This window comes from Lagopus muta, chromosome 25 (assembly GCF_023343835.1).
Source record: "Lagopus muta isolate bLagMut1 chromosome 25, bLagMut1 primary, whole genome shotgun sequence".
In the NCBI taxonomy this organism is placed as follows: domain Eukaryota; kingdom Metazoa; phylum Chordata; class Aves; order Galliformes; family Phasianidae; genus Lagopus; species Lagopus muta.
Genome location: NC_064457.1, coordinates 1,075,960 through 1,090,586, shown reverse-complemented (window position 1 = coordinate 1,090,586; position 14,627 = coordinate 1,075,960). Strand labels below are relative to the sequence as shown.

Sequence of the window (14,627 nt, the reverse complement as noted above, 5' to 3'; positions counted from 1 at the left end):
GGGGGTGGAGCCGAGGGGTGGTGCCGGGGGTGGGGATGGGGCCGGAGGCAGAGCCCGAGCCGGGGGGTGCTGGGCCCGGTTCTGCCGGCGCTGTGCCCTCATCCCTCGAACGGCATCCTCTCATCTCACGTGCAGCGATCCCTCATCCCGCCTGCAGTCACCCTTCGCCCCACGGGCGGTTCCTCCTCACCGGCATCCCGTTGCTCCAAGGCTGCTCACCGCAGCCCCGGGCTCCCGCAGACCCCCCCGGGCACGGCTGTGCGGAGCAGCCCGGACCCCCGGGAAGAGCAGCGGGTCTTCACCCCAAAAACGCGCAACCCACACCCTGAGACCCTCCGGGGGCGGCTTTGGGGTCCTGGCCGAGGGGCGGGGGCAGCGGCAGAGCCCCGCATCTCATCCCCACCGCCGTGGTGAGACTCATGAAGGTGACGAACGGCACCGATGCTGCAATTAACTAATGAGTCGAACGCGTGCCGCCCGTCCCGGTGCCCGCTGCCCTCTCCCGGAGGCATTTCTGTGCAGGGACAGCGGGATGAGAGCGGGAACTGCGCGACCACCGCTCAACTACTGCTGGTGGGGGGGAAGAAGGGAGATAAAAGAGGTCCAAAAAGGAAGAAACCCTCACACGAAAAAAGAGAAGAAAAAAAAATGAGGGGGCACCCGGATTTGAACCGGGGACCTCTTGATCTGCAGTCAAATGCTCTACCACTGAGCTATACCCCCTCTGCTGGGGAACGGCGTTGGGGCGCTCAGGGATGTGCGCGGGCTGCGCTGCGCCGGCGGCAGGGAGCGATGCGGGTGCGGGTTTGCACGCATCCTTACACACCCTTGCACATTCTTACACACCCTTGCACATTTTTTGCACACCCTTGCACACCCTTGCACACCTTTGCACACGCACGCATGCCCTCTTTTCTGCACGGCTCCAGCAGTGCTGCCCTCACTGCAGATGGGGTCCCGTCCCCAACCCTCAGTGGGAGCGCAGCGGGTGCAATTTCGAGGCAGCAGCGAAGCGGAGCCGAATCCCGGAGCCGTGGTGGAGCCGTGCGCGGCCGGGGGGAGCGCCGGACCTTCCTCCCCCCCGGGACTGTTGAGGGGGGGATTAACCGGAGCCAGCGGGGGGCAGATGGGGGAGTACGGACATGAGGATGACGGGTCAATATTTGCAACCTGAGCCGCTGTGCAAACACGCTGGGGCGGGATGGGGCGGGGGGGGTCCGGCTGAGCCCCGGGGGGAGCTGCAGGTGGGATCAGCTCTGAGCGTCGCGGCTCGGGGTACCCCGATGGCGTCAGCCGTCAGCGTCTGTTGTGTGTGGGGTGGGGGGAACTGAGGCCCCGGGTAGAGAGAAGGGGACCACGAGGAGGACGGACGGCCCGACGTGTCCACGAGTCCGATGGAGCGGGTCGGGGGCAGCGCAGCCCGCGGCAGCCCGGCGATACGGCCCGGCACTGCCTGCAGCACCAGCGGAGCCCGTCTGGGGTTTGCTGGTGAGATGAGAGCCGGGCAGCGGACACCTCGTTAGCAGAGCTGTTAGGGAAGGTGCAAAGCTCGTCACCCCCGTGGGCGCTGGGGGGGCTGCAACGAACGCAGGGAGTAGCGCGGCGCCGGAGCCAGACTGCTCCGAGGGGGCGGTTTGCTTTGGGGCTGTGGCACCCGGCGAGGGGAAGGCTGCAATTACGTTAATCCCTTAAACCCTGATTGCCTCCTCCTTCCCCATTAGGCGTGCAAACACACGGAGCAGCGGGGGGCAGCGGGGTCCGCGGGCTACAAATAGGCAGCGCCCACCGGGAGCCCCTCAGTGCCACCGCCGTCAGCGCCATGCAGCCGTTCCCGGCGCTCCTCTGCCTCCTCGCCGCGCTTCTGCCCGCAGCCGCCGCGCACCTCTGGGCATGGATGTACGCTCTGCCCCAACACCCGCCCGACAGAGCAGCGCTGGGCAGAAGCGCCGGGCCGGGGGGCAGCGCGGAGGAGGTGAGCGGGGGGGGATGAAGGGGAAACGCAGAAGCAACGCAGGAAGGATGGAGGGATGCGGGAAGGATGGACGGGGGGAGAGGGACGGGGGGGGCTGGATGGGGGCTGGATGGGGGGGGATGCGGGGTCGGGGCGGGAGGGGGCGCGGGCGCGGCGGGCGGCAGCGGGCGCTCCAGTGGCGCAATCGGTCAGCGCGCGGTACTTATAGGGCAGTACGCGGAGCAATGCCGAGGTTGTGAGTTCGAGCCTCACCTGGAGCAGGAATTTTATGGGCTGCCGGAGTGACGCCGGGACCCTCGGCCCCAAAATAACCATCAGCTGTGCGGGGCCTTACGCTCGGGGTTTTCTTTTCCTGCGAGAAAACCGCGTAGAGCGGCAGTGCCCTTCTTCCAGGGATGAGTCCCTGTGAGCCAGCAGCCCCTTGAAGCCCCCTGACACTCGAGGCTCCCAAATCGTCATCCTGAACAGCCCCGGCTCCATTGCCTGGGGAATTGGGGTGGGGGACGGACAGACAGACACACAGAACCCAAACCCACCCTGTGCTGCCCTCCCATTTCTGACCCATCCCAGAGGTGGGGATGGATCCGGGCCCCCCTGACCCCTCTGCTCTTCTTCCAATGCAGGCGACGCCGTGCGGCCCCACCAGCCCCTGTGCCCACGGACACTTCTGTGATGAACACTTTGGGCTGTGCCTGCCCACACGGCCTGCTGGGCAGTACTGCCGCCGTGACACACACTGCGCCCACGGCCTCCTCTGCACCTTTGGGAAGTGCCAGCAGCCCGTGCCCGACGGGCAGGAGGGTGAGCAGCAGACGGGGGTGGGCAGCCCCATAACCGCAACCCCGGGAGCAGAGGGATGTGATGGAGGTTGGGTTGGGACCGGGATTCATCGCAACCCCTGCTGCAACACGCATGAGGCTGAGCGACTTTGGGCCCATTGCACCTGCATGGGGCTGGGGGATTTCAACATGTAACCCCTCTCTTTGTTGTTCCCTCCCACCTCAAAGGAGCACGGTGCCAGCAGGATGAGGACTGCGGGCCGGGTGGCTGCTGTGCGCGGCGGCACGGCGAGATGCTGTGCCAGCAACGGCTGGAGCTGGGGCAGAGCTGCCATGTGCCCCCCGGGGGTCTGGCCTTCAGCATCAACCAGGTGTGCCCCTGCCAGGCTGGGTTGGTGTGCCGAGCATCGCCTCCACCACGAGAGTGAGTACGGGCCCTCAGCAGCCCTGTGGGGAAGGCACTGATGGCCCCATGTCTTGGGGGGGGGCTCAGAGCAGGGACTGATGTCCTCGTGTCTCCTTGCAGGAAAGCATTTGAGTATTGGCCAGAGAAGAGCGAGTGGAGGTGCCGGCAGCCCTGAGCCAGCAGCGCTGTATTTATTCCCTGTAAATAGCATGTACAGCCCCATTGCAGGACGCGTCCCTCCCCAAAAGCCAGGCAGGTCCTGGCTGTTCCCAACCCCCTCCAGGAGATGCTGCAGTCACTGCAGAGCAGAGCCGTGCTTGGTCTCGGCCCCCCACCCTCCTTGTGCACCCCCACCAGGCGCAGCCGCGGGGAGATCTCACCGAAATGTTTATTACAAAGAACCAAGCGAGCGGGGCGAGTCCCCCCACACACCAAGGAGAATAAATAAATAAAATACACTTTGTCGGGGTCTTTAAATAAAGTTTGTGGGATGACATAAATATGGGACGTCCCTCTGCCCTTTAGGAGGGCTGGGGAGGGGGGGGGCCCAGCTGCCCGGCCCCGGTGGGGGCAAGCACCGGGGCAGGTGGGTCTCAAAGCACTTGGCAGGCAGTGACACCGAGTTCCCCCCAGCAAAAAAGGGGAAACTGAGGCACACAACGGGCGGAGGCGTTTTGGCAGCGGCAGAGCTGAGCACCCCGGAGCCCCCCCCAGCCCAGGCTGGCAAGGCTGGTGGTGTGGGTAAGGCAGCGACCCCAGGGCCACCCCAGCATCGCCCCAAGGTGGGGGGCGAGAGGTGAGCCCAGCCCCACTGCGAGGGTCGGCCATGGGGTGTTCCCACCCCAGTGCTGCGACCTTCATGGGGGCACAGGGATAAGGGACACCCCAGGGTGGGCACAGGTGAAGGCAGTGCCCTGGGGAGCTGGGGTGGGGGACAGACAGACAGGCACACAGACGGACAGACACAGCTGGATGGGGAAAGAGCAGACAGAGAGGGGGTGGCACAGAGGGGGTTTGGCAGGGGCCAGGGCCTGGTGCTGCTCAGTGTGTTCCCATGGTCCCAGGGAAAGGGGGGGGGGTTGAGGGTAGCACAGGACCCCCCGGGACCTGCTGGGCACTGTGGCAGGCCAGGACTGGGGCAGCTGTTAGCACATGTTAGACACCCTCCCCCCAGTTGGCTCAGACTTCCCCCCCCCCCCCACCAAAAACAGGCAAAATCCTCCCCCACTCCAATGCAAACACATGCAAAAACCATGCCCCCCCCCTCCCCAGGCAGGCAGCACCCAGTGGGCACCCCAAAACCCTGCACACACAGCACACGCATGCACCCCTCCCACAGCTGTGGGGCAGGCACTAGCTGGGGAGGGGACAGCTGGCAGGGAACCCCTCCACCACCAGCTCAGGGGTCCCCCTGCAGCAGGGTGGCAAAGAGCACCATGGAGAAGCGGGTGCACCCTGGGGAGGGGGCTGCAGGCAGCAGGCAAGGGCTGGGTATTGGGGAGAGCGCAAGCCCCCCTCCCTGTGCCATAGGGGATGGGGATACGCCAGCCACTGGCACGTCCCCTTTGGTCACTCGCTCTCCCTGTGGGACAGAAAAGGCCCGAGGCACCGCAGGATGCTGGGGGGGCTGCGGTGGGAGGGAGAAGCCCCCCTTAACACCAAGAGTGGGGTGGGGGACACCCCATGGCACAGCTGAACAGGCTTTGGGCACGTGGCCTGCAAAGACACGCAGCTGAGTGCAACCCCTGGCCCCAAAACCAGCACTGGGGCTGGGGAAAAGAGGGGTTGGGGGGGGAGGGGGGGGCCATCCCTGCCTACACCCCCCCTCACCCTAGCGGATGTAAACCTCCTGTCCCCAGCCCTCTGTGTCACTCTGGTCCAGACCCAAAGGCTCCGGCGGCTCTGGGCAGTAGCGGTCGTGGCCCTTGGCACGTCCCCGCGGTCCCCGGCCCCGCTCCTCATCCCACGCACCGCGGGGACCCGGGGGGGGCCGGGGGTCCTCCTCACCAGGATCGGTCTCGACGTCCATGCAAGAGTTGCCGGGTTCTGTGCAGGCTGAATCCCGGCTGCCGGGGGTCTCCGAGTCGAAGGTGTCCTGGCGGGACAGGCGGCGGGGGGGGGGCCGAACGGGCAGGCGGTGGGATGGGCCCCCCCTCCCGGACGTTCCCCTCGCCCGGTGGCTCCCCGTGCACCAGGTATGGAGCCTGGTTGGGAGAAGCAACCACACCGTGCAAGGACAGATGGACGGGTTAGTTGTGGGGGGGGGTGTTAGCTACACACCGCGGGGCCTGGTGAGTAGGGGGGGGTGCATGCGCTCCCGCCCCAGCCCAGCCTGCACACTCCGTGCCATGCAGTCCAGATGTGGGTCTCATCCAGCACCGGGGCGGGGAGGGGGGGTGGGGGGCACAAGGGCAGGTCCAGAGCAGTGGGAGGGCATGGAGGGGAACGGAGCAGGGAGGCGGTGGGGTCAGGGTTGGTGCAGAGCAGCGCCCTGATTGCTGAAGGAATTAGCGACAGACAACACAGGACACGCGTCCTTCCTCTGCCTGATGCCCTGGGGAGGCTGTGGGCCCCCCTCGGCTTGGACACAGCCTCTACTGCTGGACCCAGTGGGGTCAGGGGTGTCTGGGGGGCTCAGCCCCCTCCCAGGAACTCCCATAAGTCCTCGTTGTAACCCAGGAGATCTCTGCAGGGCTGAGAGACCCCAACCCCAGGGGGCAGATCCCAAAGGGGGGCCCTGATCCAGGGAGAACAGAACCTCACCGCAGCGGGATGGCTCCAAAGCCGGGGTGGGGAGCAGATCCTGGGGTATGGGGGGGGGGGATCGACTTCAGGGGCACGGGGATGGCATCAACCACGGAGCAGGGAGCGCATCCCCAGAGGAGGGGGCAACCCCAGGGAGGCGGCTGTTCCCCGGGGCGTCCCCAGAACCCAAGGCTGTCCCTGATCCTTGGGGGTGTCCCCGATCCCCGGGGGGAGGTCCCACGGGCGCCCCGCCGCCATCTCACAGCGCGTGCTCCTCCTGGGGGCTGGGGGTGGCGTCGGCGCCCCCGCGGCCCCAGAAGCCCAGGTTCCTGCGCAGGGAGGTGAGCACCTGTACCTGCAGGTTGGAGACGGGCGCGGGGCTGGCGGCCAGAGCGGCCGTGGCCATGGTGCGGTTGAGCAGCGGGTTGGGAGGGTTGCTGCTGGGGGGGTGCGTCGCCTTCCAGTAGGCCTCCAGGTACTCGGCCAGGTGCTCGCAGGCCTCCTCCAGCTGGTTCTCGTCCAGCACGATGTCAAACATCTCCTGGGGGGAGGAAACTGCGGTGGGGTGGAGCTTATGGACATGGAGCCCAGGGGCCAAGATGGCGGGAGGAGCATCGGCCACGAGGGCGGACTGCTGGCGTTAATGGGGTGGGGGGTGGAGCCTATGGCATGCGGGGGTGGAGCCTATGGATGCAAATAAGGAGAAGGGCGGAGCTTGCACACATGGGGGTGGGACCTATGTGCCCATATAAGGTAGTGCACAGAGCCTATGGCACGTGGGGAGGAGCCCTCATACCCATATAAGGTTGTGGGTGGGGCACGTGTACAAAATAAGGTGGTGGGCGGAGTCTGCAGCATGCAGAGGCGCGACCTATGTATCCATATAAGGTAATGGGTGGGGCCAGCGTACCCAAATAAGGTGCTGGGCAGAGGCTATGAAACGCGGGGGTGGAGCCGATATAACCAAATATGGTGGTGGGTGGAGCCTCCATCATTCGGTGGGAGGAGCCTACATAACCTAATATGGTGGTGGGTGGAGCCCGGGGCCAGGACAGGTGGAATCTATGCACAGATGCGGTGGTGGGAGGGGCTTCTGCCGGAAGGGGCGGAGCCAAAGGCCGCAGGGTGGTGGCAGGGGTTGGGTTGGGGACACTCACAGGCGGGCACTGCGCCAGCTTGTCGGAGGCCACCATCTGCACGTTGAGGTGCTTGGCCTGGGACTTGCCCCGAGACTTCACCAACCGCTGCAGCACCTGGAGCAGGAGAGACGGCGGTGTGGGGCGGGGGGCACAAGAACCTCGGCCCCATCGCTGCCACCTGCCCGCCCCACGGCCCCCACTCACCTTTGGGGAGGCGATTTTGATGTAGACGATGATGGGCGCCAGGGAGGTCTTGGCCAGCTGGGCCGGGTGGTTGATGGTGTCAGCATCCAAAGCCACCAGCTGCAGGGTCCGGGCCAGCTCAAAGATGCGCTCCGTCTCACTCTGCACCTCAGCTGCCAGAGTGGGGGGACAGAGGGAGTCACAAGGGCATGGAGACAGCAAAGGGGGGCTGCGGGGACGGCTGCTGGAAATGGGACATGGGGAGCGGGACAGGGCCAGAAAAGGCTCAGCCACACCAGCAGCACCCCAGTCCCACAGATGGGAGGCAGTTGGGCTCCCAGTGCTGGGGGAGGAAGGACTGAGACCCCCCAGACACATGCATTGGGTGGGTGCCTGCAGAGGCTGCACTGAGACCCCGCAGTAGAGCACAACTGGGGGCACAGGGAACCTTAGGGCTGCATCCCCTGCTGTCTCCCACCCCGCGCTACCCGAGAACAGGCTACATACCCAAGATATCTGTATCAGGAGCAGGGGAGGAAGGAAGCGGTGCAGAGGGAAGGAACCCCAAATGGGAAAGGAGGAAAAAAAAGAAGAAAAAAAAAAAAGAGAGAGAGAAGGTAAAAGGGAGGAGGGGAAGAGAGACTGAGTCAAACCGACAGTGGGAGCACGGGTCCCAGGTGCCCTTCGTCCCATGCACTCATCGCCCCACAGAGCGGAGGGGGCTGTGCAGGAAGGAGGGACACGCTGAGCATCCCAGGAGGGAGGGGACAGGAGCAGGAGGCTGCTGGGCTGATACAGATGGGAGCTTGGGGTGGCCGAGGCGCTGCACCCGCCTTACCCAGGCTGGAGCGTGTGCTGGAGCGCTCGATGATGGTGTGTTTGCTGGGGTTGTTCAGCACAGAGCGCTTGGCGAGGGAGATGTCGGCCGTCACCCGCGTGATGGAGATCCTGCGAGAAGGACACAGGCTGGCGGGGGTCCAAACGCCCCCCCCCATCAAACACCTGCTCCCCTCCTCCCACCCCAAAAGCATCAGGCTGAAGTGGAGCCTCCTTCTCCTTGAGGGCAGATCCCACTCAAACCAGGGTGTCTCCATAGAGCTAAGAGTCCTTCGTGGGACTTAGAGGTCCCCTGTGGGGTAAGGGGCCCTCTTGTGAGATTTAGGGCCTCCCACGTGCTTGAGGGTTCCTCCGTGGCTTAAGGGCCCCCCACAGGGTTGAGTGCCCCTCACCAAGGGGCGCAAGGCCCCGCCGCCCCCTGCCTCACCTGCCATCAAAGCGATGCTTCAAGAAATCGAACAGTGCTTTCTGCATCATATCTGTCACCTGCGGGAGGGGAGGAGGAGGGCATGGGGTCTTCTGTGTGTCCCCCCCACCTTGGGGTCCCCTCCCAGCCCCGCTCCTCACCTCGTAGCCCTTCAACGATGGCCCCACCAGGATGATGGGCCGCATGGAGGGAACCACATCGTAGGGCGGCACGTGCTCAGCCTGCAGGGCAGCATCGGGGGTCAGGGGGCTCACGCTGGGCCGGGGGGCACAGCAGGAGCCCAGGGTGATGCCAAGGGACGGGGAGGCCCCAGAAATGGCAGCAAAACCTATTCCCCCCTCCTCCCCTGCCCCAAACCCAGGGGTCCTGACGCTACTCACCGATTTCTGCTTCTGCTTCGCTACGTCCCGAGGCGCCGGGGCGGGCAGGGGGAGACAAACAAGGCATGCGTGTTACTGTGGGAGGGGGATTCAGGCCCCAAACTGGGCTGGGGGGGTTAACAGGAAGCCCAGGGGGGGCACAGCTCCAATAGCAAAGGGAGATTGTGCCGGTGGAGCTCATTCTGTATGAATGCTGCCCTACTCTTGATTAGCGTTGGGGTGTGAGCAGGGGCTCTGCGAGGCTTTGGGTGGGGAGCAGCACCTCAGCACCCCCCTACCCACGCCGTGGTTGCACCCGAGCCCCCCAGCACTGTGCCCAGTTTGGGGGGGGGTAGGAATGTTCCACTCTCATTTGCGGGGGAGACAAACACAGCTGTGCCACACACCATGCGCACACAGGGGGCCCTGGGGGGGGGAAAGGGGGCACAGGCCGATCCATCCCATGGATCAGGGGGCACACAGCCATGGACTGAGCCACCCCATGGACCGTGGGGGGATGCAGCCACGGAACGATCCATCCACAGACCATGGGGGGGATACAGCCAACGGAACGATCCATCCCATGGATGACAGAGGGATACATCCATGGAATGATCCATCCTCTGGATCACAGGGGGGAGCAGCTATGGACCGATCCACCCCACGGTGCCCCCGCAGCCCCCGGCAGTGTTAGGGCAGGCAGGGTGCAGCAGGCAGGCGTGGGCCAGATTGGGCTCTGTTACCTTCCTAAAGAAGGGGATGCGCTTGGAGTGGGCGGGGGGGGTGGTGACACTGCTCACACTACTCTTAGGGGAGCAGTGGGTCTCCGCAGCCTCCTCCTCCTCTAACTCATCGGGCTCAAAGGCAAAGCTATGTGTGTCCAGGGCACCTGGGGACGCGCCGGGGCCGGAGGGGAGAGAAGAACAGTGATAACGGTGGTGAAAGGGGGGAATGGATGGGAGCAGGGGGGGCGAAGAGTGCAGGGACCCAGGGCTGGGAGGGCACCCCGTGCACTCTGATTTGGATGTAAGCATGAGTGTGCAATGTGGGGCTGCACTTTGGTCCCACACGGGGACCAAGGGGGCTGCATATCCCTCCCGGTGCTGGGAAGGTAGCGGGCAGGATCCAGCTGCAGGAGGGGCATTGGGAGGGGCGTCCAGTCCCCAGCAGGACAAGGCCCCCCTCCATGGCCTGGGCCAGCCCTGCTCCCCATGGGGAACCCAGACATCCTTACCACTGGCCGGAGGGGTGGGCCTGCGTGTCCCTGTCACCACGTCACCAAGGCTGGAGCTGGAGTTGTCACCTGATTTGCTGGGAGAGGAGAAGCAGAGAGGGGTAAGGATGGGGCTGTGTGAAGGTTCCAGGGGCTGGAGAGGGTGGGAAGAACCTGGAGCTCAGTCGGTTCTGCCTCATCTTCTGCTCCTGCAGCAGCCGCATGTTCTCCAGTTTGACAGGGCTGGGGATGAAGCCGACCTCGCAGCCTTCCTTCACCAGCCGCCCAATCCACCAGTCGTTGTTGTACTTCTGCACCAGGGGACGAACACAGAAAACACCTCAAAGCCTGCAAATGGACGGCGCACAGCAGCCCCACACGCTGCCACCCTCAGCCCCATGCCCTGCCGTCCCCCACCCCCAAGCCCCTGCCACTTGCGCCCTCCCCTCCTGCTCTGTTCCCCTCCACAACTCCAGACCCTCACCTCCTTGATGTGTAAGAAGTCTTTGGGCTCGAAGCAGATGGCCATGCCCTGCACAGGCACATCATCATTGGCCGATGGGTTGTAGCCAACATTTGTCCGGACAGCAAACGCTACCGGCTTCGTCTGCAGGTGGGAAGGGATGAGTGGGGGGCAGCATCCCCCCTCAAACCCCACAGCGAGAGCCAATGCCCCCTGATGAGGCTCCCAGTGCCGAGGGTCCCAATTCCCCCTAATCCCACCTTGGCTTTCTCCAGCTGTGCCAGCGCCTGGCGCTCAGCCTCTTTGCGCAGCGCCTCGCGGTCCTCCTCCAGGGACACATCCGAGTCCGAGGGGCGGCTGGTGTAGGACTCAGCTGAGCCCTGCGATGGTGGGGAGGATGCTCAGCCCCAGCCCCACGCTGAGCAGCCCCAGCCCCGGCAGGCAGCCATCCCCACAGCATCGAGGCATCCCCAAAATCCCGCACAGTGGTGCCCACCCAAGGGACAGCCCTATGGCTGAGTTCCCAGAGGACCCCATGCGTTGCCCCCAGCCTGTGCCTCAGTTTCCCCTGAGCCAGGGGGGCCGCGCCGGGGTTACGGCAGGCCGAGTGCCGGCACAGCTGTTCCCATTGCTCCGGCACGGAACGTGACACCCCGCTCCCGTCCTGCTGTCAGCCGGCTCCAGGCCTCTCGTTAAACTGAGGGAGATGAGGACCCCCCCAGAGCCGGCAGCGCCCCGGCCGTCCCCCACCTCAGCACCAAGCTGGGGGAAGTGCAATAGTGCCAGCTCTGCTCCAGCCACCCAGGGGTCCTGCAGCAATGGGGCTGCACGGCAACGGGGGGCTGGGGGTCACCCCAGGACAAGGCTGCAGCTGGGGCCTCTGCTCACCCCCCACGGCCCCTCACTTCACCCCGTGCTGCAGTTAGAGCCACAGAGGGGGTGGTGGGGAGACCCCCAGGGCTGTGACCCCCATAGGAACAGCAGAGGCACCAACCCTGCAGGGTGCTGTTCCCCACCCGGCTCCTCTGTAACCCCCACATTGAGGCAGCCCCCACCCTGCCCACAGAGCAGGGCAGCCCCTTCCCAAACACCTTTGCACAGACATTACCACCGTCCATGGGGCAGCAGCACTGCGGGAAACCCTCCCCCCCCCAAAAAAATCCACAGGGGCAGAAATCAGTCAGCCCCTCTCTGAGCCATTTCTCAAGGGAACGTCGCAGCCTGGGGTCGAGGGGGGGGGGACAGAGGAGCGGAGACTGTGGGGCAGCAGTGGGCACACTGGGGTGGAGGGGCTGCTTTGGGGTGCTCACCCTGCAGCCCCTCTAGGTCAAAGGGGACCCCAAACCTTGGGGCAGGGAGGAGGGGCAGAAAGGGGAGGCAGCAGTGGCGGGGGGTGGGGGGGTGGGATGCTCACCGGGGCGGCGAGGTGGTCTTTGCCGGTCATCTCCATGGTGGCAGGGCTGGGGGCAAGTGGGCCGGGGGGGGGGGGAGGGGGGGGCCGGGCGTTGCGTGCTGGGGCGCCCGCGGGTCGGGTTTCAGACACCCACAGCCTGCCGGGGTATATTTAGCCTGGGGCGGGGGGGGTGGGGGGGACAGTGCCAAGCCAGCGGTGGGTGGATGGGGCTGGAGAGGGCGGGGGTGATGCCAGGTGGGCTGCGTGCCCCCCTTCCCCTCCCCCCCCCAGCATCCAAAGGGGCAGGAGATGCCCCAGCACCCCAAAGGCTCCTGAGATGAGGGGGTGGATGCCCCCCCCAGCCCCACTCTTGTGCAGGAGAGAGGAGGGACAGCAGGCGCAGCCTTGGCTGGTGACCCCTGGTCTCTGCTTCGATTTGGGGGGGCACAGATGGATGTGGCTCAGATATTGCAACAGCTGGGTCCACTACTCCCCTAACACTCAGCTGCAAACCAGGACCCCCCCACATGGCTCCCTGGGGGTCAAATGCCACCAAAGAGGCTGTCCCCATTCAGCCTCAGTGGATAGCTGCTCTGGGGGGTGGGGAGGATCCAGATGGGGGGTCTGTGCCCCCCCCCTCGTCGAGCCCCATGCTCACCTGCCGGACGAAGCTGTTGGAGGTGGTGTCAGATGAGGTGCTGCCATCAGAGCGCTTGAAGCGGCTCTTGCGCTTGCTGTACTTGCCCTGCGGAGAGGGGTGACAGGTTGGGGGGGGAGGGAGGGAATTATGGGCATCACCCCCCCCCCCCCCCCGCCATCCCCAGCAGCATCAGAACTGAGCACCGGGAGCTGCTGAGATCCGCCCCTCCTGCAGCCACCACCCAGCACCCCCAGACCCCCACGCACCTGGATGGGGGAGCAGGATGCTCTGGGGGGGGGGGCCGGGCCCACAGCAGCAGCAGCAGCAGCAGCAGCAACCACCCCCCCCCCCCCATCATCCCCATGCCACCCCCTCGCTGTCACATGCTCCAGCCCCACGCACATACAAGCTCCCTCAGCAAGAACGAGCCCCCCCCCCCCCCCCCCCCCACTGCACCCAAGGGGGCTGACAGTGCCCCCATAAGGGCTGTGGGATACAGTGGGGGAGGAAACACCGGAGCAAACCGGGGGGGGTGCTGGGTGTGAGTGGCTGGGCTGTGACCCCCCCAGAAAGGACAGCTGGGCCCAGCTGCCACCGGTGGTACCCGGTATTTTTAGGTCCTTGCCCCCCCCCCCCCCACCTCCATCCCTCTGTGCTGGAGGAGGTGAAGGCCCCCGGGTGGAGCAGCACCACGGAGCCCCCCCCCCAGTGATGGGCAAAGCCTTCGCTGCCCCCCGCCACCCCCAGGGCCTGGCTGTGCCCCCACCCATGCTGTCACCACCAACCACACGGGGGGGACACGAGATGCCCCCACCCCAGAGGATGCATCCCCCCACCCCACACCCAGCAGATGGAGATTTTTTTGGGGGGGGGGGGGTTTCCCACTGCACACTGACTCTGCACAGTTTGCCCCATCCCCAAAAGTTTCCCTGTGCCCCCCCAGCGCTGTGCGCCCACCCCTGGACTCAGGGTGCTGCGGGGTGGGGGGGGGACACAGCCGTGGGGAGGTGATGCAGTAAAGGGGCGCGCTGCCCCCCCCCCAAACTTGGGGGCTGCGCCCCCACTTCTCGCTGTCTGCTTTGATTTGGGGGAGCAGCGTGGCTACGGGGTGGGGGGGGGGGGAACCGAGCTACAGGAGGTGGAACCTTTACTGGTAGGACGTGGGGAGGGGATGGAGGGGGGGTTCCATGCAGCCCCCTCCCCCCAGGGCTTTCACTGACCCCCTCTCCACCCCCCCACCCCCCCGGTGGTGTCACCTGGAGCGCTGCGTTGTCGAAGACGTCCATCTGGATGTCCTGAGCTGAGCTGTAGGGCGGGCGCGCCATGCCCCCCTCCCGCACCATGGAGCTTTCGGGGCAGCGCGGGGCCCGAGATCGGCCTCCGCCGCACCGACCCCCGCGGCGACGGGCGGGCGGCCCCGGCGTGCGGAGAGGGGAGGAGGGGGAGGAGGAGGAGGAGGAGGAAGGAGGGGGGGGGGCGGCCGCTGCCTCCGCCCCGGCCGCTCCCACCGCGCCGCCGGGAGGGATGCGGGATGCTTTGCTTCCCTCCCCTTCACTCCCCTCCTTCTTTCCTTCCTTCCCTCCCTCCTTTAGGAGAGGGCACCCCCAAAGCGGTCCCCAAAAGAGGGGAAGAGATGAAGGATTTCTGCCTCCACCCCCAAAATAAATAACTTATATATATATATATATATAAATACAGTGGGAGGGGGGGCAGCAATGATCGGCACACAGCCCGCACCTCGCTGCGGGGAGCTCCCCTAAAATAAAAACAATACGGGGGGGGGGGGGGCACAGCTCCTTCCCCGAAGTCTGGGGCCAAACCTGGCTTCCAAACCATCCTGGAGAGGAGGGGGGGCTGCTGAACCATCCGTGCCCCCCCCCCTCCCCCCAGAGCCCACCCGCTGTGGGGTCCCCCCTGTGGCTCCCACACCTCCCCTTCTGATCACACAGCAGCCACCAGCTGTTGGAAAGTTCCGAATTCCTGGGGGTGCCCCCCACCCTCTGCGCTCCCAGACAATGCGCCCAGAACAGCTGACGCCACGTTTTCCATTCTTAGACCCCCATCCATCACC

General features: G+C 65.6%; 1 protein-coding gene and 2 non-coding genes across 4 annotated transcripts; 1 reads left to right on the top strand and 2 right to left on the bottom strand.

Moving 5' to 3' along the window:
* Positions 1-651: 651 nt before the first annotated feature.
* On the bottom strand, positions 652-723 carry TRNAC-GCA (transfer RNA cysteine (anticodon GCA)). The gene has a single exon. It is a non-coding gene; the product is annotated as a tRNA-Cys (tRNA).
* A 1,418-nt stretch (positions 724-2,141) lies between these two features.
* TRNAI-UAU (transfer RNA isoleucine (anticodon UAU)) lies at positions 2,142-2,232 on the top strand. Its single transcript is given in 2 exon segments — positions 2,142-2,179; positions 2,197-2,232. It is a non-coding gene; the product is annotated as a tRNA-Ile (tRNA).
* Positions 2,233-5,243: 3,011 nt separating this feature from the next.
* Positions 5,244-13,991, bottom strand: CACNB1 (calcium voltage-gated channel auxiliary subunit beta 1). 2 transcript variants are annotated; one of them, XM_048927167.1, is made up of 13 exons: positions 13,813-13,991; positions 12,575-12,661; positions 10,784-10,903; positions 10,545-10,667; positions 10,235-10,371; positions 10,082-10,158; positions 9,591-9,736; positions 8,629-8,709; positions 8,489-8,547; positions 8,063-8,172; positions 7,246-7,397; positions 7,060-7,155; positions 5,244-6,443 (listed from the first exon to the last, which is right to left on the bottom strand). In XM_048927167.1, exons 1-13 carry the CDS (start codon positions 13,897-13,899, stop codon positions 6,162-6,164), a joined length of 1,557 nt encoding a protein of 518 aa, XP_048783124.1. In that variant the 5' UTR covers positions 13,900-13,991; the 3' UTR covers positions 5,244-6,161. The 2 variants fall into 2 exon arrangements, with proteins under 2 accessions (XP_048783124.1, XP_048783125.1); XM_048927168.1 differs by lacking the exon at positions 9,591-9,736 and adding an exon at positions 8,869-8,888.
* Positions 13,992-14,627: the final 636 nt, after the last annotated feature.